This window comes from Hydra viridissima, unplaced genomic scaffold, assembly GCF_058129835.1.
Source record: "Hydra viridissima isolate aposymbiotic clone 2 unplaced genomic scaffold, HvirCarnegie_v1 scaffold_3, whole genome shotgun sequence".
In the NCBI taxonomy this organism is placed as follows: domain Eukaryota; kingdom Metazoa; phylum Cnidaria; class Hydrozoa; order Anthoathecata; family Hydridae; genus Hydra; species Hydra viridissima.
Window position 1 is genome coordinate 9,966,349 of NW_028324302.1, and position 26,005 is coordinate 9,992,353.

Consider the following 26,005-nt stretch of genomic DNA (forward strand, 5'->3'; position numbering starts at 1 on the left):
AATTAAAGCCAATATACATTTTAAAATGTTAATGCAAACTAAAGCCAATATACATTTTAAAATGTGCATTGGCTTTAGTTTGCATTAATATTGTTTTTTGTTTTTAACGCTCCAAAAATGTGTAAGAACAGCTGTTTTCATACCTGCAACCTTTTACATGTAGATCTGTATTTCTCCCGTTACATGTGAAAATTATTGTTGCCTTTACTAAGAATTTTAGTTATAGCAGTGTTAGAAAGTTGGTAAAATTAGAAGCAATTCAGTTCATACTGAATAATCACACTGTAAGTTATTTAATGGTTTCTTTACTCTTGATCTTTATAGTTTTCATTGATAATTTGGTGAAATCTTTTAAATTTTTTTGTTTATTTGAAGAATTTCTCTTTTTTAGTCTGAACATTTTCCTTTCTTGGGTATTCATTCTAATGCTGTGACAAAATGCCGCTCACTATTCTATACAGCACTTGGACGCTTCCTTCTTGTAGACATTGGTGATGAAGAAGATAGATTCAAAATATTTACTTTACCATTGTCAGGTGAATTACTTTTTTTATAATTATTGTCTTTTAGTTGATCTAATGTTTATATATATATATACATACACACAAACACACACACACACAAACACAAACACACACACACTAAACACAAAATTAATACACCCCTTAAATATTCCAACTTATTTTGAAAAATGCTATGTATTTCCCAGATTTATCAATTACAATGATGATAATGTTTATTAACATGCCTTTTGTAGGTTTTATTCCATCTCCCTTATTTAATTTTAAAATTACAGCAGCTTTTCATAAGTAGCATGTTTTGCTGTTTAATAAACCTCACTTCTAAAAGAAAAGTATGCATTGGTTTAAATTGTTTTAACAGTAGAAAAGATAACTGTCATTTGAGCAACACATCTGTTCGTTCTAGATGAAATTTAAGTCATGATGATTGTGTTGCAGTTGTTACTTTGTCCAATGAAGGATTAACAAATCGCCAACTTGGTAGAAGATTTGAAGTGTCTCATACAACAGTCGGTAGAGTTTTACAAAGGTTTGTAGAGACCAATGGTCATGCTAGACGACCTGGCCAAGGCAGACCACAAGCTACCAATGCAGTGGAGAACCGACTTTTAATGCTCCGAACAGTGAGAGAACGGTTCGCTACTGCACTAAGTCTCCAAATACTACTTGCTGAGGTTCATGGAACTGCTGTTAGTCAAGATACCATAAGAAGAAGACTTTGTGCTTTAAATTTGCCATCTCGGACAGCAGCTACTGTTCCCAGATTGTCTGTAGACCACCAAAGAAACAGACTGGCTTTTGCAAGGAGGCATATGAATTGAGATATACATGATTGGGGACAGGTCTTATTTACAGACGAGTCAAGGTTTTACCTTGTAAGTTCTGATCGCTGCCCAAGAGTGTACAGAAGAGCAAATAAAAGATGTTTCGCTTGTAACATTCGAGAAACCACTTTATATGGAGGCGGCTCATTGATGGTATGGGGCGAAATATCTTTAAGAGCCCGCACAGAGCTTTTGTTTGTTGATGGTGGACATCTGACTTCTCAACCATACACAGCAGACATTTTAGAACCTTTTTTGGTACCTTTTACACCGTACATTGGAGATGGATTTCTTCTTATGCGGGATAATGCTAGACCGGCACATGTTGTTACTGAATACTTAAGTAATGTTAATATTGAAGCTTTGGAGTGGCCAGCTTCCAGTCCAGATATGAACCCATTTGAGTATCTTTGGGAGATAATAAGACGCCACGTTAGAAGCCAACATCCACCACCTAACAACCTAGACGAGCTGCAACAAAGTGTTATCTGCGCATGGGAAGATATCCCTCAAGAAACGATTAGATCTCTAATTAAAAGTATGCCACGGCACTGTTAGGCTGTAATAACATCAAGAGGTGGTAACACTAGTTATTGATAAGTCAAAAATGTTTCAATTTTAGCTGTATTAGTGTGCATAACAATAATAATCATTTTACTTTGTTTTGTGAAACGAACCATATTTTTGGTTTTAGTCTTTTTTTCCACCATCCTCAAAGTCAATTTTTATTATCATCATTGAAATAATTGTGTTCATTTGTTCTATTCTTAATATGTTTGCCAAAATATATGATAATAATGATGACAATTAAAATCGATATGTATAAGTAGTGCATTACTTTTGTGATTAAGTGCTTATGTAGTTTTTTCCCATTCTAGTGTTTGTGTATAATGTAAAAAATTTTTTTATCAAATTTTAATAACTATTCTAGAGCCCCCTCAGAGCCCCTAAAGAGAAGCCCCAATTTCCTGTTCAAAACAGTATCTTTTTTAGTTAAAACACAGAGAAATAATTATTGTGAATCTCATTTTTCAAGTATTTAGAAATTAAATCAGAGAAATCAAGACAAACAAAAGCAGCTTGCATAATATATGTTAAATTATCCAGTTTAACCAAGCTAGTTCTGAATGTTAGTAATGTTGTTTGATTGTCCAAGAGTTTTTTTGCCAAAATCAGGATATTGCTGCCTGTGATTTTCAACGCCCTGCAGCAACCATTCGTTTGTTCTGGATCACTGGTTATGATGGTGGCAAATTCTGAAATCAGTTTAACTCCTCTTTCTGGGGTATCATTTACAACTTTTACCGTACGAACAAATTTTTCAGCTTCTTTGTATCCTGGTTGCTCTGTCCACTGTTCAATTGGTTTAGCAAGCCAATCTGTATTGATGCCAAGAATGCTGAACAATGAGTGAGATTCAAGTCCCAGAAGATTTGACAAACCTGTTTGATGAGTGATTTGACGAAAAACTGGCTTACCAAGACAAAAGTTTTCAGGTACTGGAATTTCCAAGAGTTTGGCTGCCACATCTTCTTTCACAGTGGAACTAACATGTTTGCTGAAGAAAGCAAATGGAACTACCTCTTCTGTCAAATACCATCGGTGATTGGTTATTTTAGAAAGAATGACATCAGCAACTTCCTTGTCTATTTCTTTGTAGTCCATCATGTCGTGGATGAATTGCAGTTCATTCATAGGTGCATCAGCAGCAATGCTAGCTTTTGTCCAAGCTGGTGTGTAGAAAACAGAAAGATATCTGTTCATTCTAAAAAGTTTGGTCGTCATCCTCTGATCATAAGGCAATTGTTTAGAAAACATAAACATTTTGTTCGCATAAATGTTACATGCCATCCACCAAGCTTGGTGGATAGCTCCTGGTTTAAGAAAGTGTACACCCCGTGGTGGAGTTTGCCCAAAGATGATCAGTGTGTTCTCAGCACATTCATGATAGTCATCTCTTGGAAATGTTGTAGCATCTTCCTTAGCAAGTAGATGTGTCAAATGCTGTATGGTCTGTTCTTTGAGGTTTTGCAACCAGGTGCCTTCAACAGCTAAAGTTTCGATTGGCAACTGTTTATCCAATGCTGGCCAAGCAGTTTTAAATTTATTCTCTGGACCAAAAATGTTTCCAAATAATTTCTTCCAAACTGCTCCGACAAAGATTTCAAAAATGTGATGTCAACAGTCAAGATAGAGAAGTTTTTGACCTAAGTTTTCTTCAATCAATTTAGCAGCACCATTGTGGATGCTACTATTACTGGTAGTGGTATCAAATACAAATGTCACAGCATTGTCGCTTAGATCCCAAGCTTCTAGAAGATCCAATGTTGCATTTGGTTGAGTCTCTCCTTTCGAATCAACGAGAACGGGAACACCAAGCAAATTTCCCTCACTGTATTCTGGAGCACCCGACACAAGCACAGCTAACTGTTCATTTTGCATGACTAGTATGTCTTTTATCAATTTTCCGTCCCAGTGAAGGGCATCAAACTGGGGTGGGTTAAGCCTCACATTATCTATAACACTCTCAGCAATCCTCTGTCAATTTAACATTCTACTTCGACGAGATGTTGATCTGGAGATATCAAAATTGTCCAAGTTTCCACCAGCAGCTTTAATTACAGCAGACACAATCATAGTTGTTTTATTATCAGACAATTTCAACCTGTCTGCTGCAGAAGTGATTTCCTTGGATTGCATAATTCTTTTGGGGAGGTGAAGAGTAACAAATTCTGATCGTCTATTCACTGGAGGTTCATAATTCAAGTCCCACCCTAAACCGATATCTACTTCAGCAACAGCAATAATTTCATTAATATTCTGTTCTTCGTCAAAAACTTCCATGTCCTCATCATCCTGATCATCCTGTCTACCTTCTTTTTCTACTCTTTCTTTTTCTTTATCTCTAAGTAAGATTTTCCGATAATATCTGACTTCTTTCATTTCTGCTTTAATCTCAAAGATTTTGTCATGCCCATCCATGGTCACCTTTCTGTCTTTTTTTTGATCTAATTAGAATGCAACATCATCTTTCTTTTGGGCAGTCAGCAGCCTGGATTTTATGATTTCCTGTATGGCATCAGGTGATCCAATATCAAAAAGACTATCCAGCTTGGCCAAGAAGTTAATACGTTTTCCGCAAGCATCACTTTCGCGATTCTTGTTCTTCAACAAGCGGTTCCACTCATTCCAGAGACACAAAAAATCTAACACCGAATTTGTCTTGTCATTGTCTTGATGCGTGCCATGTTCCAGAAAGTTACAACAGCGTAGATTACTATATAGCCAATTTCTTGATTTGTTACATGATTTCGGACATTTTCTTCATGTCGTAAAAAAAGAAAAAAATTTAAAAACCTGTCTGCAATCAGGTAGTTTGGAACCAGTTATTGATGGTGATGGGTGTCCAATTAACCAAAACTTAGTAGAGACATGAGTAACAGGCCTTGTTGTTGATGATGATGATGGCGTTGAAGGCTGGTCGGTTGTGTCTGACAAACAACTGGAACTGGTTGGCAAAGACTTGAGTTCAGTTTCTGCAACTTTACCACTTCTTGTCAACATTTCAGTTTTAATTTATTTAACTAAAACAGGAAACAGCAAAATAATTATAACAGTCAATATTACATATTAAATTGTGTCAATATCATAATATTAATTTGCTTGTTTGTGAAATTTGTAATCAATGCAAAAATGTGCTACTGTTTTAACCCATTCGTGCCATCTCTATAAATCGTAAAATGTAACAAAAAACTCAGGCACTAATGGGTTAAACAGGAAATTGGGGCTTTGAGGGGGCTCTAGAATAGTCATTAAAATTTAGTAAAACTTTTTTTACACTAGAATGGGAAAAAAACACTAGAATGGGAAAAAATTCAATATGGGTGGTTTTGAAAATTTTTTGCATAGTGGACACCCCTAATATATATATATATATATATATATATATATATATATATATATATATATATATATATATATATATATATATATATATATATATATATATATATATACTACTAGAATCAATAACTTTAAAAAAATCATGTTAACTCTGCAACCTAAAAGTTAACAAAAAATATCACTTTTACTTTTAATAAATCAAAGTTGAAAAGTAATGGTCCTACAAGGTGTAGCAGCAATTAGCAATTTTTTTAGAAAATTTTTCAAAATGAGTTTTTAAAGCACTAAAAATATATATTCATGTTATATTAATAAAAGAAAAGTTGAAGATAAATGCTTTTCACACCTTAATATTCAATTAGGTCTCCTTTTTTTGATCACTTCCTCAAACCTAGGATGATAGGACTGGCAGGTGTTGATTATATAGTCCCTTGATATTGTGTTCCATGCACAGGTAATTGTTAAAATCTAGTGATTTGACATTTGAGTGGGCCTTTTTGTAACCCTTTATTCTCAACTACACTCCACACACTGTAGTCAATGAGATTCAGGTCAGGATTTGATGGTGCCAAAAGTGTTTGGGCTAGAAATCAGCCATATCGCTATGAAGATATTTTTTTGTAAGCTGCTATATACATCAGAGGTAACTTAATCTTTCTCTTTAATGTATATTGGTGGACATTTCTCTCCATTAGAAGCAATGATTCCTTGCATGATGACAAACTGAGGGTGCTTTGTATGACACACAGGTGGTTCTCTGTAACCCTTATTTACAATAAATCTGTCATTTTGCCTTTTGACCACACAGTCAACATTAAAATGTTTTTCATCTGAGAAAATTTTGACTATTGACCAAACATTGCTTTTCAGCAATTCAGAATTTTCTTTGATTGCTCCAATCTCAAAGTTTTTATCCTTTCTGTCAAAAGATGGAAAGTAGGTTGGGTCACACTGACTTTTCCAAGTGTTTTTAGTGTTCTTATGACTATTCTAGCGATTGCAATCCCGGGATCCTGCTCTTTTTTATGATGCTGAAATCCCGGGAATGTCTAACATCAATCCCAGGATTCCCTGTAATATCGAACAAAAAAAAGGGTAATGAAAAAATATATAAAAATAACAACAATTTTGCGTATCAATAAAGTTTTTATTTGGTATAAAATTGTAAAAAGTATTGTATTTTCAGTTGTGTAATAAAATACGATATCAAAAAGGAATGATTTAGAGAAAAACAAAAGTGAAAATCTTCGCACTATGTCATGTTGGTTAGCATATACACTATTTAAAAATTGAATACGATTTGATTTAAATAATAGATTTGTAAGCAATGAAAAATATTATTATAATATGCTTGCTTGCGATACCCAGACTTTTTATCATTATATATTACGGTTTACACTTATTTTATAATAGTTCGTTATATAATACAAGTTTACGTCGTTTCTAAAAAGTTAGTTATGTAAACACTTTTAAAATATTCGTGTTAAATTAGTTAGATTTTTTAATACCTTAGTTACTATTGTTAATAATTTTTAATAGCTTAGTTACTATTGTCAGTTTTTTCAAACTGAAGAAAAGCGTGTTTCTTATAAGGTAGAATCTTAAAATTAAAAACTAAATCAGCATGTTGTATGTGGATTTTACAACTAAAAGTAACTCAGCTGTTTGGAAATATTTTCTACGGGATGAAAAAGGCCAAACAGCAATGTATAAATTGCCAAACTGCAAGAAGATTTTAAAAATTGGTGGTGGGTCAACAAAAGGACTTCATACACACATGTTGTCGGTGCATAATGTGAAGGTCGAAATTCCAACCCAACCTCATTACCGGAGAATGCACACCAGATAAACCACCAAAAAAGGAATCTAAACCACTAACAGAATACTTTTCGATTTATGAAAGGGAAGATAAAACACTTAGTGCTACACTTGCTCGTTTAACGGCGTCTGACAGGCTTTCATTTAATGTGATTTGTTCTTCAACAGACTTACGTGCCGCTTTAACTGCTATGGGATTCAGAAATCTACCAACGTCAGTAAACACAATTCGTAATCATGTAGTAGAGTACAGCATAAAAATAAGATTAGGTTTAGTTCATCAAATTGAAGTGCGCAAGAAAATGGAATTCGGTGTAGGAGAGAGATTTTCTTTGTCTTTTGATGAATGGACGTCACTTTGAAATCGTTGCTACATGAATATTAACATTCATGGACAAAAATCTCAGTTCTGGAGTTTAGGTTTAGTGCAAATAACAGATTCAATACCAGCAGAAAAGTGCATTGAACTATTAGAAAAAAGACTTAAAGACCATAGTCTTGATCTATACAGCGACATTGTGGCTATAATGACCGACGGAGCTAGTGTTATGAAAAAAGTTGGCAGGTTGCTGCCTGCTAACCAACAATTATGTTTTGCTCACGGCATACAACTTGCTGTAATTGATGTTCTTTATAAAAAAAGAGAATTTGATGCAAATCAGCCAGATTTTAACAATGAATTTTCTAAAAGTGATTCATCCGAGAATGAGGACATTGAGGAAGATTTGTTGGACTACAATCATGAAAATATAAGACCTAAAATTCATTATGGGCCAAAGTTCATTATGGGCCAGTCATTAAAAAAGTACGCAAACTTATACTAAAGTTTAGACGATCACCTACCAAGAACAACGTCTTACAAAAATATATTAAGGCTGAATTTGGAAAACAACTGTCTTTAGTAATGGACTGCAAGACATGGTGGAGCAGCCTTCTGTTAATGCTTAAACGATTTTACAAAGTAAAAAATTGTATACAAAAAGCATTAATTGATATTTACCCAGTGCAAGATAATTCTATAGCTCTGTCACATGATGAAGTGACAATATTATCAGAGATTATTACAACTTTAGTTCCCATTAAAGCAATGATTGAAGCAATATGTCGGCTAGATTCTAACCTATTTACAGCCGATATTGCTATTAATTTCATGCTTACAAAATTAAAAGATGCTGACAATAATACAAGCAAAGAAATGCGTAGAGCTTTAATGGCTCTCATGCATGAACGTCGAACCAATGAGTGGACTTCTGCAATACCTGCATAACGGTCAAAGCCCCGTTGAAGTCGATGAAGAAATAATTACAGTGCCTTCTTCATTTAAATGTCGAAAACTTTCGGTAGAATTGCTGGAAAGATTAAATTCTTCCAATCCTGCTCTAGTAAGAGCATCAGTTGAGCCTGACATGCTGAATTTGATTGAGGAACCTGAAATGGCACCTGAGTCTGAAAGAAATATTTTAAGTATTGAAGAGGAACTTGATCGTGTTATTAAAGAAGGACAATCACCAATACAACCAATTAGACATGAAACATTGTCATCAAAAATTCAAAAAGGAATGACACTATTTGAAAATGGGGGTACACGTGGTGATTATTTAGAAAGAGTTTATTCTTTTCTAATGACCGTGAAACCGACAAGTGTTGAGGCTGAGCAGGCATTTTCTTCCGCTGGACTGTTCAATACAAAAATTTGTAACCGTTTGGGCGATGAAACTTTAGACGCGTTATGTTTCCTAAAGTCGCATTTCGAAGCACAAAAAACATAACATATCTCCTTATTTCTAACATAATTTTTTAACATTTATTAACATGTGAAATTTAATTAACATGTTAATTAAATTCATTTAATAAATATATTTTTAGTTAAACATACTGTTTTTATTCTACTTAATACTGTATATATGTTGTATCTGCTTTTCAATCCCGGGATTAATCCCGAAATCCCGGGATTGAATTAGAGCTCCGGGATTGCAATCCTTAGACTATTCTCAGAAGAAAGAGAAAGTAGGATAGGCACATTATTCACCATCTGAGATTTTCTTCTTACTTTATCAAAATGATCACCAACATCACATAGATTACCTTGTAAAATTTCAGCACTGTAATCAAATGAGTTTTTGAGGTATTATTTCAAAATCATCTATTTTGTTTTGTATTTCTTTTACATGTTATTCTAAGACCATAAATGTGATCAAGCTGAAATTTTGCACCTTAATATTTTTGAAGATGAGGAATCAGAATAGAATCCTAATTTTTCATTAACAAAAATGGAAGCTAAGTCAAATTGAGGATTGTTTATCTTTTATAATTTATCTAATTGTAATAGACTGAGAAAAGAGACCTGTTAACTGAGGTAGCCCATTTTTTTTGTCGATTTTTTTTTTTTTCTGTTATTAAAATACTTGTTTTAATAAATGCTTTAGTAAAAAATTGAGATATGGGTTTTTTGTGGAGTTATTGTAAAGATATAGTAAAATTATGCAAAAAAAAAAAGATTGAAAGTATTGTAGTTACGTGTTGGTTATTCCTTTTTCTTAATTAATCAAATCAAAAAATTTATACAAAAGAAAAATTGGTAAAACTTATTTCACCTACTCCCTAATGAGGCTTTTATTCAAATCAACAAATGTTTGCTTCCTTTTAGATACTACTGACGTACTTTGTTACTTAGTTTTTACTAAAACAAATAAAATAATGAACATTAAAACTGAAAGTCTAAGGATTAGTCAGTTCCTTAGTCATCTGGCCAGCTGTTGTTCTTTCTCCCTAATTACTTGTTAAATTAAAAAATATGCTTTTCAATAAAAATTGTAAAACATATTCAATATATAAAAATATTAATGATAACAACACTGTGTCTCAGTCCAAGTATTTTGTGTTTGTTTATAGTTAGCTCATAAAAAGTAGTGTATCTAAAATGAACAAGGACTTATGTACAGTTGGTATTTTATCAAATGATCAATCTTACTTGATTGACAGATTTATCAAGTTATACAGAGAGAGATAGAAACTTATTATTATAGTGATCTGGGTCATCAATATTAAATGTTAATGTTAAAGTTTGTTTTCATCATGAACAACTTTTACTTAACAGATTTGCTAATTCTTACAAGAATTTCTTTGACCCATTTAAAAAGCATAAAACCAATATAAAAGGTCAAATTGTTTGTTTTTAACTAATTATGCAACTACTTTTTACAAAGAGTACATACACTATGCTTTTAAATAGTTTAGCAATTTTTTAGTTTTTTTTTCTTAATTCCTAAATTATACTTTTTACTTTTGTAGACCATTTTTACTCTTAATAATTATAGATGGTTAGAGAGAAATCAATATTCAACTGGCTCAGGATATGTGTTCAATTGATGTGGTAACACCACCTGGTTTTAAAATATGTCCCTCCTGTTGAAAAGAAGTGGAACAAAAAATAGAGAATTGGTCTGCATTACACACCAATGATGATAACTCTTTGGAATAAACTTTTTTTTAACAAAGAGTGACTGTGAAACCTCTATGGTTTCACAAGAAAAAGAACTTATAAACAGCAGTTTTGACATTTTAGATGTATCACCAGTAAAACGTCATGGGATTCCACAACATGTAAAGAAAATTCCCTAAGCAAAAGAAAATCAATACAAGCTAAAGAAGTCATGTCAAAAATGCCATCAGTTATCCTCAATGTTTATACAGCAGACCTGAGATGTGATGTTACTGAAGTGCCAAATGTTGAATATCAGAAGAAATTGGATGATCTAGATAAGTGTATATATTCAATGCAAGAAACATTAAAAGCTGAAAACAGAAGGGAAAAGATTCAGGTTTTGACTTTGATCCACATTTAATGGCCTTTAAATAAAGCAGCTGAAATACATCAAAGTCAACCATAATTAAAGCAAGGAAACTAAAAGCTGAAAAGAGGATATTAGCACTTCCAGAAAAAACTAATATTGTTAGAATTAACTCAAATGTCATAGGTAAAGGAGAAAGCTTTTATTGTAATGATCAGTTCAGTCAGCAATTGCCAGGTAAAAAGGATTTTGTAAGTGTATCCAAAAATTAACTTGCATCAAAACAATTACTTCTTTTCAAAATTAAAGAATTATATGCTGAATTTAAACTACAAAACCCTCAGTCCAAAAAAGGATTTTCCTAATTTGCTTAGTTGAAGTCAAAATGGTGTATCTATGCCGGGCAAAAAGGAACCCATGCTGTATGTGTCTGTATGATACACCAGAACCTAAAGCTTATGGTTAGTGCAGTTAAACTGGAGAAAAGTTACAATGAGTTTATTGAGGACATTGTTTGTAGTAGAGAGTCAAGGGAATGCATGGTCCATCGATGCAATAGTTGCCCTGAAATTTAGAGTGTTATCAATTATATAACCTCAAAGTTATTACAAAATGAAAGACAATTTGAAGAGAATAACATTTATGAAGATAAAACAATTGAGTAACTGAGTTATAAACAGTGGACTACAACAGATAGAGCAGACATTTTAAGTTACACATAGGTTAGTCTTTGTGAGAAGCTTGATACCATAACATCCCACTCTTATATTGCTAAAGCACAATGTAAATACTTAGATAAATTAAAGTCATTGATACCCCCAAATGAAGTTATTGTTTTGGTTGATTTTGTAGAAAACTTTAAATTTGTCATACATGAGGAAATCCATAGTTATCATTGGAACCAATAACAATGCATACTACATTCTGTAGTTATTTATACAAAACATGATAAGGGTGCATATTCAGTCTGTAAATCTTTGACTCCCTCATTCAATAATACAAAGTCTTTACCTGATACAAGAAGTTTCCATCAATTTATTCCACAGGATGTAACAAACATAAATGTCAAAAGAGTCTCTGAGCAGGAAGAATTCAAAATAACATTTAGCCTTATAGACTCAATACAATATCTCCAAGAAATTAGAACAGGAAAATATTATATCTGCAAATACGATATGCTTAAATGGGTCAGCTTAATATCAGAAGTTGATAAAAAAAATGAAGATGGCCTTGTAAAATTCATACATCCTCATTTACCCAACACTTTTTTCAATTGGCCCAGCAGATATGATTGTTGTAAGGTTCCTAAACCTCATACCCTAATTATGCTAAAAACACTCTCATTTTAACAACAAGCCACAAGTACCATATAGACCCAAAAGATTTGCCAAATGTCCATTCTTTAATTTAACTCAGCCATAGAAGAAGAACAATATTGATAATAAGATTCAAGAGTTTCTAAAGAAGTATTTTCTAACACCCAAACCTATTTTATTACTCAAATCTGTTTGATTATTTTTAAAAAATATCATCACCAAAACCCACTAGGTCTCAAAACCTAGCCAAAAATTAGTTTGTAAATTGCTGCCACACCCTGTAGAGTGCATATTTGGTAATGTGAGCAGTTTAAAGAAGTTATGGCTACTTAAAGTTTTACCAATATAATTGTCAATTTTACAATAAAAATCTCTTAGATTAGCTTAATGCAGAAACAAAAATCTTCACTTAAATTTGACTTAACTTATGTCTTTTTATCTGTTTTGAATTAAAATAGTACAATGACTTTTAAATAGAAATAATCCAAAACTATTGTTAAATTAAATCATAACTAATTTTCTTTTTTTTTTTTTTTAAAAATATTAAGGTTATAAAGATCTCAGTAAATCCTAAGAAGAAAATATAGGTTTTCCTATATTTCCTTTTTATTTGAGAAAAGCCTACTTTTCTTGAACTAATATACTTTAAGGAGAACACTTAACAAAATTAGAAATCTCTAAATCAATTTACATAGATATGGCTTTCTAAATTGAAATGATTTCTTTAATTTTTAGATTATTTTTTTCTGTTAAAGAACTTGATTACACAAACAAATAGTTAAAAATACCATTTTTTAAAGCAACTATCCTTATCAGCATTAAGTCTTCTTGAGATCTGGTTATGAACACCTTGGAAACTTAAACTTTTTTATAATCAACATTTGCAAAAGCAGAGCTAAAAACTTTGAAAGCATTACAATTTTTTATTCTTTATGGGTTCTGAATTTTACTATTATCAGCGTAAATATTTCTTTGGTTTTCCATTTTCTTTTTCAGCTTTTAATTATTTTCCTTGTTTTTTTTTTGTTTATGAATATTATATACACCTTTTTTACAAAATTTTGTTAACATTTAAAATTAATATTGTACATTTTCACTGTTGAATATTAACAGAGAGAGAGCAAACATTTTGGCAATTTATATTTGATAAAAATGTCAAATAAAAATAATCAAGATGTTTGTGTTCTTTTCAGATAAATCGTCTTTTATCTATGAGTAAAAAATTTTCATTTTTTATATACAACTAAATTTGATTATATTTTGTATAATATCACATAACAGTTTTATAAAGTTTCTGTAAAAAACTGGTGAGAAATACATTTTCAAAATAATAAACTCTTTAACAAGGTTTAAAATTTGATTCTTGTTTATTGTTTCTTTTTCAATTAAGCAATCTATACTTTCTTAAACTACCTGAAATTTCATCAAGAAAACCAAGATATTGAAAGAGGCTCCTGGTGGGCTACTAGAATTTGGTAGTTACTTTTGTTAATTATTTCACTATGCCCAAAATGATCATATGCCAACTTCATTTGGCTATCTGGAGTTCCAAGACCTGTAAGGAGAATGGACAAATGATAGTTGTTTGTACCAGTATTCTTAGATTCATCCAAGAAGTCAAGTCACCCACATTTATTTAGACTATGCCATACAGAGCAATTATAAAACGAACTTTGCATACTAGGAAATGTATACATAGTATTAACTGAGACTCCATCTCCCAGAAAATAGAGTAGTTTTGAAAGCATGCTGATTAAGATAATTGAAATGTCAGTTGTCTTAATCAGCATGCTTTTTTTATTGGAATTTCAATTTAGGGAACTCACTCTGGTTGACAAAATGCTTTTAATGTATAATCTACTGTTTAAATTCACTCTGTATATTTTTGTAACAAGTTGAATTTGAAGAAGATATATCGAAAGTGCTTTTTTACTTTATACTTGATTTTTTCATTGGTAAAAGTAAATTTACACAAATTTAAGTAATATTAAATATCATTTACATATTTAAGAGAGCATGTAATTGCTAAAGTTTATTTTTATCAGAACTACCAAAATTTGATTTAAACACTGTATTTAAAGTTTTCATGTAAACCAGATTTGGTATAATTAAATAGTTTCATCAGTAGTTTGGTATAATTAAATAGTTTCATCAGTTCTAAGTCAGGAGACTCGACCGATAGCAAATTACAGGCCTATTTCTGTTCTTCCAGTTTTTTCAAAAATATTAGAAAGAATAATGTATAACAGAGTGTACACATACCTAATTACCAATAAACTCCTTTATGAAAATCAGTTCGGTTTTAAAAAAAAACAACTCAACCGAACATGCTATTCTTCAATTAACACGTTGTATTAACGAATCTTTTAAAAATCAAAAATTTACACTTGGTGTTTTCATTGACTTGTCAAAAGCTTTTGACACGGTCGATCATAATATTTTGCTTAAAAAACTTGAATGTTATGGCATAGTTGGTAAAACTCTAAGTTGGTTCAAAAGTTATCTCTCCAACCGAAAGCAATTTGTTTTTAGCAAAGATTCCCAAACTCAAACATTAATGAACATAACATATGGTGTCCCACAAGGATCCATACTTGGACCACTTCTTTTCATTATATATATAAATGATCTTAACAAAGCATCCAATTTGAAAACTATAATTTTTGCAGACGACACAAACTTGTTTCAGTCACATGAAAATATAAACATACTTTTTAATAATATGAACAGAGAACTTAAAAAAATTTCATTTTGGTTCAAAAAAATAGACTATCTTTAAATATTGTAAAAACAAAATGGATACTTTTCCATCCAAACTTTAAAAAACAAATACTGCCTGTAATTATGCCCGATCTTTTTATAGACAATGTCATCCTAAAAAGAGAAAAAGTGACAAAATTTTTAGGAGTTCTTATTGAAGAAAATCTGTCTTGGAAATCACACATCAATAATATTTCTAATAAAGTTGCAAAAAACATTGGAATTCTATACAAATCTAGAGGTATTTTAAACAAAAAGCAATTAACACAATTATATTACTCTTTTATTCATTGTCATATCAATTATGCAAATATTATATGGGGAAGTACACATAAAACTAAACTTAAATCTCTTTATCGGCATCAGAAACAGGCAGCTCGCATAATAAATTTTAAAAATCATTTTTCGAACTCTGAACCGCTTTTTAAAGAAATGGCCACCTTAAATGTTTATCAACTGAATGTATTTAATGTTTTGTGTTTTATGTACAAATGTAAAGAACTTATATCCCCCGATGTTTTTATAAACCTTTACAAAATTAAACCACAAAATAAATATAACCTACGTAATAATAGCATTTTAGAAAAAGCTTTTTGCAAAAATAAACAAGCTCAATTTTGTATATCTTATCGTGGACCTTTTCTATGGAACGAAATAGTACGGCCTAATTTTGTTTTTTCATCTGAACTGACCTATTCCTTTTTCAAGCAATCTATTAAAAAAATAATTTTTTCAACGAAAAATATTCTTGATTTTTTTTGATTTTTTTAAAAAAATACTTTCAGTTGCTATATACTACACCTTGATTTGTCATGTTTTTATTTTGAGTTTCACTTCTGAAATATGTAGAGTATTAAATTTATGATATATTTATGATATTAGTGATTATATATTCTCGGTATATATTTATTTTATATAGTATATAGATGTTTTTATTGAAGAAGAAAATAGATTTTTGTTAAGGGCTTCGTGATAAGATCATTGCGATCTTCTTGAAGTCCTGGCCTTATAATATTATAAATCTTAATGTAAATAATATTATACGGCAAATAAATATACTAATAATAGTATTCATATGTAATATTGTAAATAATTCCTTAAACATTACACATTAATTAAGTTACTGTGTAATATGTGATTGCTAAAGTGATATTTAAACTGTTTACTTGGGTGTAAAAACAACTTTCTAAAAGTTAAAGATTTAACAAAATATGTTCAACTTCATCATTATCTTGATTGCTAGGTCTTCATCACAGATCAATCCTCATTGATAAGTGATGAAGTCATTGATAGTTAAAAATTTAAAAAAAAAAAAAACATTTCCATAATTCCTAATTGTTTTGTATAACTATTTTTCGATAATTTAATTTTTTTCAATGCTTTTCCCACACCTAACATTAACATTAAAGTGCAAGTAATAAACAAAACAAAAAATGTAACTTTCATCAAAACTTACTATATCCTAATTATGTTTATGCAAATCTTTAAAAACTAACATTTCAAATTTTACTCTACCTTCCTTTATTAAATTTTCAATAGCTATTAAGGTTTAAAACCAAATTAGAATAAAAAATTAAACCAAATTATTTTGTTTAATAAACTGTTTTGGAAAAATAGTATATTGAACAAATTTTGAAAAACTGATAAAGGTATTTAATTTTACAAATACACCCTCTTATACTTATCTATGAAATTGTTTTTAACAAGTTGAAGATAATTGAATATCTGATGAAATGGAAAATCAAGAACTTCACTTTCACAATCAGACTGATTTTTTTCATCTAAACATATTTAAGCACTGAACATGTTTAAGACAAACAAATTTGAACAAAATATTGCTAAATTCAAAAGAATTTCTTCATTATTTTAATTGTCACCTTAAAAAAAAAGTAATAATAATAATATGTAAATAAGTAGATAAATGATACCTAAAGAATTTAAAATAGTTAAAAAAAGAAATAGAATTAAGTTAATCACTACTTAAACAAAAAAACTTAACATTTTTTAAAAGTAATACCAGACATAAGGTGTATTAAAGAGTAACTCAGTACATTGATAGCCAGACTAAAGCATTTATCTGTGACAGACTCAATTAAAAGCTATTTGCAAAACTATTTAAAAATGCCTTTTAAAAGACATGATGGGTAGTATTCATGAATATATAAATATTACTAGATGACTAAAAGTGAAATAACTTTTTCTATTTACACCATATATATATATATATATATATATATATATATATATATATATATATATATATATATATATATATATATATATATATATATATATATATATATATATATAACACACACAAATAAATAGATAAATAAAAGAGTTATCTCCTATATTGCAAATATATGTTACGTTTGTTTTTAAACTCAAAAAAGTTGACATGAAACATTGTCTCTGCATGAGAGACTGTTCTAAACTCTAAAATACAGTTTACCTTGCTGAATAACAGAGTTTTACCATTAATCATGCAGAGAACTAGCTAAATTTTTAAATCTAATAAATATACATTTATAATTATAAAAAAGTAAAAGAATATACCATCTTATTTTAATAAGTTGAAACTATTACAAAAGTTTTACTATTTTTGTTTAGTGACTCTTAAAAATCTTGCTGCACGTATAGTTCCAAATAGCTCCTCCACTTTTGATACATGTGAAACTAAGGTAATGTTAAAATTATTTTAAAAAATTGCTGAAAATTGTTTTTTTATTACTCAAAAAAATTAAAATACTAGTTTCTGTGTGTAATCCTCAGATATTATTCTGATTGTAAGCTATAATTACATTGTAAATAAAATTTTGCATGTGTATAACAATAGTTAGTAAACAAAAAATTTTAACATGCCAAAAAAGTTAATTTTATGATTATTTTTATCATGCTTAGTCTGAATTAGGGATCACTAGTATACGGTATACTAAAAATTTAGTGTACAGTTTACCATATAGTATACCATAAAGTATACTGTAAAGTATGATGTAAACTAAACTTTTTACTTTTTCATTTTTTGGCGAAACCGTAATACAAATTTGTAAAGAGGTGTTAAGGATTTAAATTATTAAAACATTTAAAACATATTTGTTTGTTTTTTATTCAATATTTTTGTTTTTGCATTTTATTGTGATACTTAATATAAGTTATATTATATAAGAAATGTTTTTTTATAAACAATTAGTGCAGTTATGTTGATCAGGAAAGCATAAGCATCGATTGGCCGGTGACCCTGGTTCATTTCTTTTGCTTTTGCTCAGTACTTTTGTTTTGTTTTGTTTTTTTTGCTTTTAACATAAATTTAAAAAAAATTTTTGGCAGGGAGAATTGGTACAAACGGAAAATATTACTTTAATCTTTGGATTATAGTAGCTGACGATGGAACCAGACAAATTTGCTTTGTTTCTGAACCCAGCCCCCAGCTAAAATAGTCAAATATAGTCAAATTAGTGCAGGGTTAAAATGCTTTTATTTGTTGTTGCATTTCACATTTAACTACTTTAAAAGAGGAAACAAAAAAGAAATTGAGAAATTTTTTGACAAACTTTTTATGTTTAATAATGTAAGGAATAAGCATTACTAAAAATTAATATGTATAATATCAATACTCTGGTCCAGACTGTCGTACTACCCCAAAAATTTGCTTTTAATTTTTGATGGGCCAGATAACCCCTTGAAAATAGTAATTATTAAATTTGCACTACATCCTCACTAGATAAAGAAAAAAGATGAAGGTGTTTATCAAAATCAGCAATCACATATTACTGGATTGTTATGTTATTGCTTCATTTTTAAAGCAAGCATGTTTTTTTTTTTTTTGAACATAGCTTTTTAAAATAAATTCTTGTGTTTTCAAATAATTTTGAATACAAACAGTAAAATAATCATACTCAAATATAAACAGAAATAAAAAAAATACAAAAGTAAACAGAAACATTTATATTAATCTTTCGCACAAAATCCCAATAATATTTTTCTATGATAATATTTATAGATTTTTTAAACTTGTTTTAGTAATTTAATAAAGTTTTTAACTAATCATTTGAGATGACAAATCACTTGAATCAACTGAAGTCTCTAGAGTAAAATCAACAGAAACCTTACTGGATTGTTATCTTATTGATTCATTTTTAAAGCAAGCATGTCTTCATCATTATCATGATTACTAGTATTACAAAGCATTATATCATCAATAATTGCTTCTTTTTCATGGAGTGTGGCATTTGCATAGATGAGAACTAAGCCAATTGCTTTTTCTTTTGCAAGTCGGTTTCTACACTTTGAATGTATAAAATTGTACAAACTCCATATTCGTTCACTTGCAGCTTAAGAAGTTGGAATAGTAAAGATTATTCATGCAACCTTTGCTAAATTTGGAAATTTACTTGCACCCTTAACTCCCCATCAGATATTAGGATCCATTAATTCAATTTGAGCTAAAAAATCTGATGTTGTATTTGCACATAGTCTCTGAAAAGATTTTATTTCTTTTTTTGAAGTTTGATAATTGCAAAATCCTCTTGTTTCAACTATGTACTTTGGAAGTATTTTGAGAACCATAACAAGATCACTTTTACTGGATGGAGGAGGCTCATTATACATTTTTCTACCACCATGATTTAGTATGATTTCTCATTATACATATTTCTACCACCATGATTTTAATATCAAAATATGCAAATCCCATAGATGGTGTGTGAATAAATTCCTATTGACGTAAAACAAGACTTTTCAATACTGAGTCCTCACACCATGTTTGCATTAAGTTAATAAATCCTATGTAAACTTCAGAAAGTAGACAACTATCTGATTCCACTTTACCTACTAGTTTTGAAAATGGTTTCATAACATTAATAAAACATTGACAGTCTTCCCAAAAAAATTCATCTTGTACAATGTTTATGTATTCTGATTTTTTTGTGGATGGAGATATACATGAGAAAGCACCTGAGTTGACTAAATTGAAATGAACTAACTTGTTTTCAAGATTACAGCAAACTGATGTATGATGGCTATACCACCGTATTAAAACTGCATGTAATAATGTTCGCATTTCCTTCAAATTGTTAAATTACAATTTTGAATTATACGAAATTGATCAACAAGAGATGTTCTTTGTTCAACAAATGCTGTCAATTTTTCAGACTTTTCTAAAATATCCACAAATTCAGGAAAAAGGCAAATATCTTTTACTAAAAGATTTATTGTATGGGCAGCACAACCATTACAAAAAATTTTTGGATATTTTCTTTCAATAATATCCCATGTAGCTCTCATGTTTCATGCATTATCAGTTACAATTCTTGTAACTTTATCAACACCAACCTCAAGAATTACATTTTCTATGCTTTTTGCAATATTAATACCAGTTTGTTGCTCTTGACCAGTAAGCTCAATTTTGTAAGCAATTGATTTCATGGTTCTATTTTCAACATGAATTGAATAATTAATGAGATGATTCGCTTTAATGTATGAAAATCCATCAGTCACTATACTTACATATTCAGAATTATCAACATATTCTTTTATTCTACATTTTTCATCATTTAATGCATCTTTATGAAGGGGCCCACTAATGCATTTACTAGATGGAGGTTTATATGCAGGTCTAAGATTAGCATGATGTTGCTTCCAAGCAGAAGAATCAGCTAATGCAAAAGGTACTCCTGTATGGAAAAATATCCTTGCATATGATTTATCTATCTTTTTGATGTCATCTTTGTTTATAGTGTCAAAGTATGAATTTAGCATAGTTCTTTTAGCAGGCTGCCCAGATTCTTTAAAAACTGAATGTTCAGAGGTTTGTGAGGTCATATTATCATTTCCTTTTGTTTCAACTAAAACACTCTGATCTTCTCTTTTTTTATTTTTGAAGCACAACTTAACCTCTTCAAACACTCTTTCACATCCCCTTAAATGCTGTAACCATCTCAATTTTGAGCATGCTGTTATTTGTTTATTGCAATATTTGCAATAAATTTTTCTTGTTGAACTTTTTCCAAAAAAGAGACATGCTTGTATATTTGATTAGACATTAAATAGTTTACTTAAATGCAAGAGTATGATAAAAACATATGTATTACTATTATAATTAATTTTTTCAGATGAGAGAAATCCATTGAATAAACAAAAAACAAGTAAAAAAACAACCACAATACTATCTTAAATGGGTGAAGAGCAGCACAAACAGCGTGGTATAAGAATATAGCAACTTAACAAGTTAAAGCTTTTTCCTAAGTAAATCTAAGAAACAAAAATTGAATTAAAAAAAAAAACACTTTTATTATGATAAGTTAAATACCAGACATGGTCCAGTAATTTAATTAATTAAGATAATATAATTATCAAATTATCAAGTCAGTCCAAAAATATTTCACAAATAAAAGTAAACAGGTATAATATATACAAACTTTTACTATACCAAGTATACGGTAAAGTATACCATAAAATTAGTATAACGTATACTGTAAACGGCAATCCCTAGTCTGAATCTAAAGTTAAAAGTTGTATATCAAACTGCTAAATTGAGGGGACTTAAACTTTAAAACATTAAAATCTCTATCAAATAAAAACTATAACAGATAATTAAAATGTTTATTTAATTAGGGTTGTTGAAAGATCAAATATTTTGCTTTATATCAATTGTTTCATCATTTACCTTCCCATTCTTGTTTTGAATCCATTGACCTTTACAAGTATTTTGTTCCATATTTAGCGCAATCAAGAGTTATAATGTTTCAGATTATTGATTTTTAGAGTTCAATTTGTCTTACATATGTCCCCATGTCCAAAAACAAGATTGTTAAGCAGTTTCAATCTTCTCAGAAATCCTGCAGAGTCATGTTCACTAATATGATGGCAAACAATTGCCTAAGAAACAGTTAGCAAATTGTGTTAACAAAGCAAATGTTTTTGGTTTCCTGGCTCAATGCAAGCAGTAAGCAGCTTGTATTTAATAAAGTGAAAAAAATTACACACACACATACACACACACACACCCCAAAGAATAAATTTAGGCTTGAAAAAATGACCAAGAGACATTTTATTGGAGAGAGTAGGAATCAAAATAATTTTCCAATATCAGAAAATTGGTAAAATACATACACTTAATCACAAAAGTAATGCACTACTTATACATATCGATTTTAATTGTCATCATTATTATCATATATTTTGGCAAACATATTAAGAATAGAACAAATGAACACAATTATTTCAATGATGATAATAAAAATTGACTTTGAGGATGGTGGAAAAAAAGACTAAAACCAAAAATATGGTTCGTTTCACAAAACAAAGTAAAATGATTATTATTGTTATGCACACTAATACAGCTAAAATTGAAACATTTTTGACTTATCAATAACTAGTGTTACCACCTCTTGATGTTATTACAGCCTAACAGTGCCGTGGCATACTTTTAATTAGAGATCTAATCGTTTCTTGAGGGATATCTTCCCATGCGCAGATAACACTTTGTTGCAGCTCGTCTAGGTTGTTAGGTGGTGGATGTTGGCTTCTAACGTGGCGTCTTATTATCTCCCAAAGATACTCAAATGGGTTCATATCTGGACTGGAAGCTGGCCACTCCAAAGCTTCAATATTAACATTACTTAAGTATTCAGTAACAACATGTGCCGGTCTAGCATTATCCCGCATAAGAAGAAATCCATCTCCAATGTACGGTGTAAAAGGTACCAAAAAAGGTTCTAAAATGTCTGCTGTGTATGGTTGAGAAGTCAGATGTCCACCATCAACAAACAAAAGCTCTGTGCGGGCTCTTAAAGATATTTCGCCCCATACCATCAATGAGCCGCCTCCATATAAAGTGGTTTCTCGAATGTTACAAGCGAAACATCTTTTATTTGCTCTTCTGTACACTCTTGGGCAGCGATCAGAACTTACAAGGTAAAACCTTGACTCGTCTGTAAATAAGACCTGTCCCCAATCATGTATATCTCAATTCATATGCCTCCTTGCAAAAGCCAGTCTGTTTCTTTGGTGGTCTACAGACAATCTGGGAACAGTAGCTGCTGTCCGAGATGGCAAATTTAAAGCACAAAGTCTTCTTCTTATGGTATCTTGACTAACAGCAGTTCCATGAACCTCAGCAAGTAGTATTTGGAGACTTAGTGCAGTAGCGAACCGTTCTCTCACTGTTCGGAGCATTAAAAGTCGGTTCTCCACTGCATTGGTAGCTTGTGGTCTGCCTTGGCCAGGTCGTCTAGCATGACCATTGGTCTCTACAAACCTTTGTAAAACTCTACCGACTGTTGTATGAGACACTTCAAATCTTCTACCAAGTTGGCGATTTGTTAATCCTTCATTGGACAAAGTAACAACTGCAACACAATCATCATGACTTAAATTTCATCTAGAACGAACAGATGTGTTGCTCAAATGACAGTTATCTTTTCTACTGTTAAAACAATTTAAACCAATGCATACTTTTCTTTTAGAAGTGAGGTTTATTAAACAGCAAAACATGCTACTTATGAAAAGCTGCTGTAATTTTAAAATTAAATAAGGGAGATGGAATAAAACCTACAAAAGGCATGTTAATAAACATTATCATCATTGTAATTGATAAATCTGGGAAATACATAGCATTTTTCAAAATAAGTTGGAATATTTAAGGGGTGTATTAATTTTGCAGTTAAGTATTAAACATAAAACTGTTTATATTGATAAAGGACAGTTTGTTATAATGTTAAAGCAAAACCCATTACTACAACTAATTTTGTATAAAAAAGTTTTTTAATTTGTAAAAATTTTAAAACCTTTAAATATTATCAGTGCAAATGCTAACAAGATTTGTGAGTTATAACTTACAGCATCCAGTCAAAAATTCATCATAAAGAAGATATCAAGGATTCACTTTATTACTATACCCGAACTTCTCTTGGAATTTGTAATATATTATTTTTACTGCTTATTCTTTTCTAATAACAACTGACCTTTCTCGTTGGTGAAGCAGAAAGGTGTATATTGCTTAAAAATGCTTTGCAGTTTTACTATAACAGTCAAGGCAAAGTTCTTAATTAAAATTTCATTGTGAGTTGTAAATTTATGTTACTCTCTTTAGTTAGAGAATCTTACAGTTAATCTGTATAAGTCCTGAGTCTGCTACCATATTCAAAAGCCTAACTAGATTTACTATATGTTCAAGGTATAAAAAGATTCAAGAATGTTACTTTATATTAAAATTTCAGTTTTGTTCAGTTACATGTTGTGTTCAATAGGTTTGGAGTAAAATTGAAATATCTTTTCTGTTTAGTGATAACTTAATTGCAGTATTATAAGATAAAAAAGGCAAAACATTCTTCTTTAATTCATTTTATTGTTTTACTTTCTTTTAATACAATATTGCTAGTTTACTATCTTTCTTTGAAGGGAATTATTATTTTATTCTTTATTTTCAGTGCTTGATTATGGGACTGTGCAGAGATTTAAAAGGATTAGCTTTTGCTTTTAACACAAAGAGTAGTTTTCAAATGCTCTTTGGCTGGTTGTATCTTTTCAAAACCAATTTTTTGTTTCATTCCTGAAATCAAGTTCACTATCTTAATAATATTTATTACTAATAGTTATACTAAGTGTCTGATTTTTTTAGCTTCAAAATATTTTTAAGTAGTTGTTGCGTTTTCTTTAACAATTCTAACAGGTATCCAGAGTATACAGAATTGTTCCAACGTATTTTAGAAATATCTTACCATGATCCTGATATAGCTAATTGTGTCCTTAAACTTATGTGTGAACTGACACAAAACCGTTCTCAGAGATTACAGTTTGATATTATGGTTGCCGATGGCATACTTTTGTTTCGTGAAGTCAGTAAAACTTTAGTAACATATGGTATATAGTCTATTATAAATTTTAATATTTTAAAATAGCTTATCAATTACAAGCAAACCAGGTTAATATGCAAAACTTCTTAGGAGCACTGCATATATTAATAAAGTTTTGATTAAATGTAAAAAATATTTGAAAATTTGTAGAATTTATCATCTATTGCAATCAGGCATTTTATGAGATTTTGAAAATGGAACTTAGTATTTTACTTTTTTCATTTAATAGGTTTAAACAATATTGACAAATAAAGTTTTTAATTTTTATTTTTCATCTTGTTTTTCATAAAGGTAGCAGAATCCCAACCATAACAAACTACTCTGTAGATCAGCTATATAACATAAAGTATCTTTTTCAAAACTCTTATGTTCTATGAGTGTTAAAATATTTTTGCAGAACTTTTTGCGTTAATCATAAAATTTTCTAGTTTCCTTTATCTTGGTAATTTTTTGATAGACTCAAAGGTATTTCCATATGTTTTAACATGCTCAAAGCAGCATTGTCAGGTGGCTATGTGAACTTTGGTGTTTTGAGATTGTATGGAGATAATTCACTGGATAATGCAATAGGAATGTTTGTCAAGTTGCTTGAGTCTGTTGAGCAAAGAAATTTACTAGTATTTCTTTTTTTAGGTTTTTAACACAAAACCTATTGAGTTCTGTTAATTTTTTTTTGTCATGAATAAAAATAAATTGTTTCTTATGAATATATGTTTTTTATTTTCTTTTTGCTTAATTTTTCATAGGAATATCCAAAGTTGAGCAAAAGTTACTATACTTTAGTTGAGACTGTAATGGAACATCATATTGACCATGTTTGTAAGCTTGATCCTCAGGTAATGAAGGTTTTAGTTTTTAAAGCAAAAGAATGTCAACTATTTCTCAAACAAAAAATGTATGCCATAATTTATGAAAATTTATAATTTAAATATCTAGTATCATTCAAAGCTAATTATAACACAGTATGCAATCATGAAGTTAAAATAACTTTGCAAATAATAATTTAAAGCTGTCTTATAGTTTTAAAATCAATCACACATCATTAATTATTTGCTAAGTTATTGAGACTATTAATTCATGCTGACTATTTGAATAACTTTGAAGGATGTTGTTGGTATTTTATTATGAAACAATTAAAAAAGTTGCTTCCATTACAAAATCTGGCTTCTATTACAAAAGCAGGATGAGATCAACTAAGAAAAAATCATTTTACTGATT

At 30.0% G+C, this 26,005-nt stretch overlaps 1 protein-coding gene and 1 pseudogene across 3 annotated transcripts in view; both read left to right on the forward strand.

Annotated features, from left to right (window-relative positions):
- LOC145202146 (exportin-7-like) overlaps positions 1 to 26,005 on the forward strand; it is a 126,758-nt gene that overhangs the window by 74,536 nt on the left and 26,217 nt on the right. For all 3 annotated transcript variants that reach the window (XM_090082101.1, XM_090082102.1, XM_090082103.1), the window contains 8 exons: positions 221 to 284; positions 392 to 536; positions 17,544 to 17,614; positions 24,362 to 24,450; positions 24,604 to 24,794; positions 25,079 to 25,133; positions 25,245 to 25,404; positions 25,534 to 25,623. In XM_090082101.1, coding sequence (XP_089938227.1) covers positions 221 to 284; positions 392 to 536; positions 17,544 to 17,614; positions 24,362 to 24,450; positions 24,604 to 24,794; positions 25,079 to 25,133; positions 25,245 to 25,404; positions 25,534 to 25,623 — 865 coding nt within the window. The remainder of the gene's footprint in view (positions 1 to 220; positions 285 to 391; positions 537 to 17,543; positions 17,615 to 24,361; positions 24,451 to 24,603; positions 24,795 to 25,078; positions 25,134 to 25,244; positions 25,405 to 25,533; positions 25,624 to 26,005) is intronic.
- Positions 8,500 to 11,129, forward strand: LOC149890948 (uncharacterized; annotated as a pseudogene).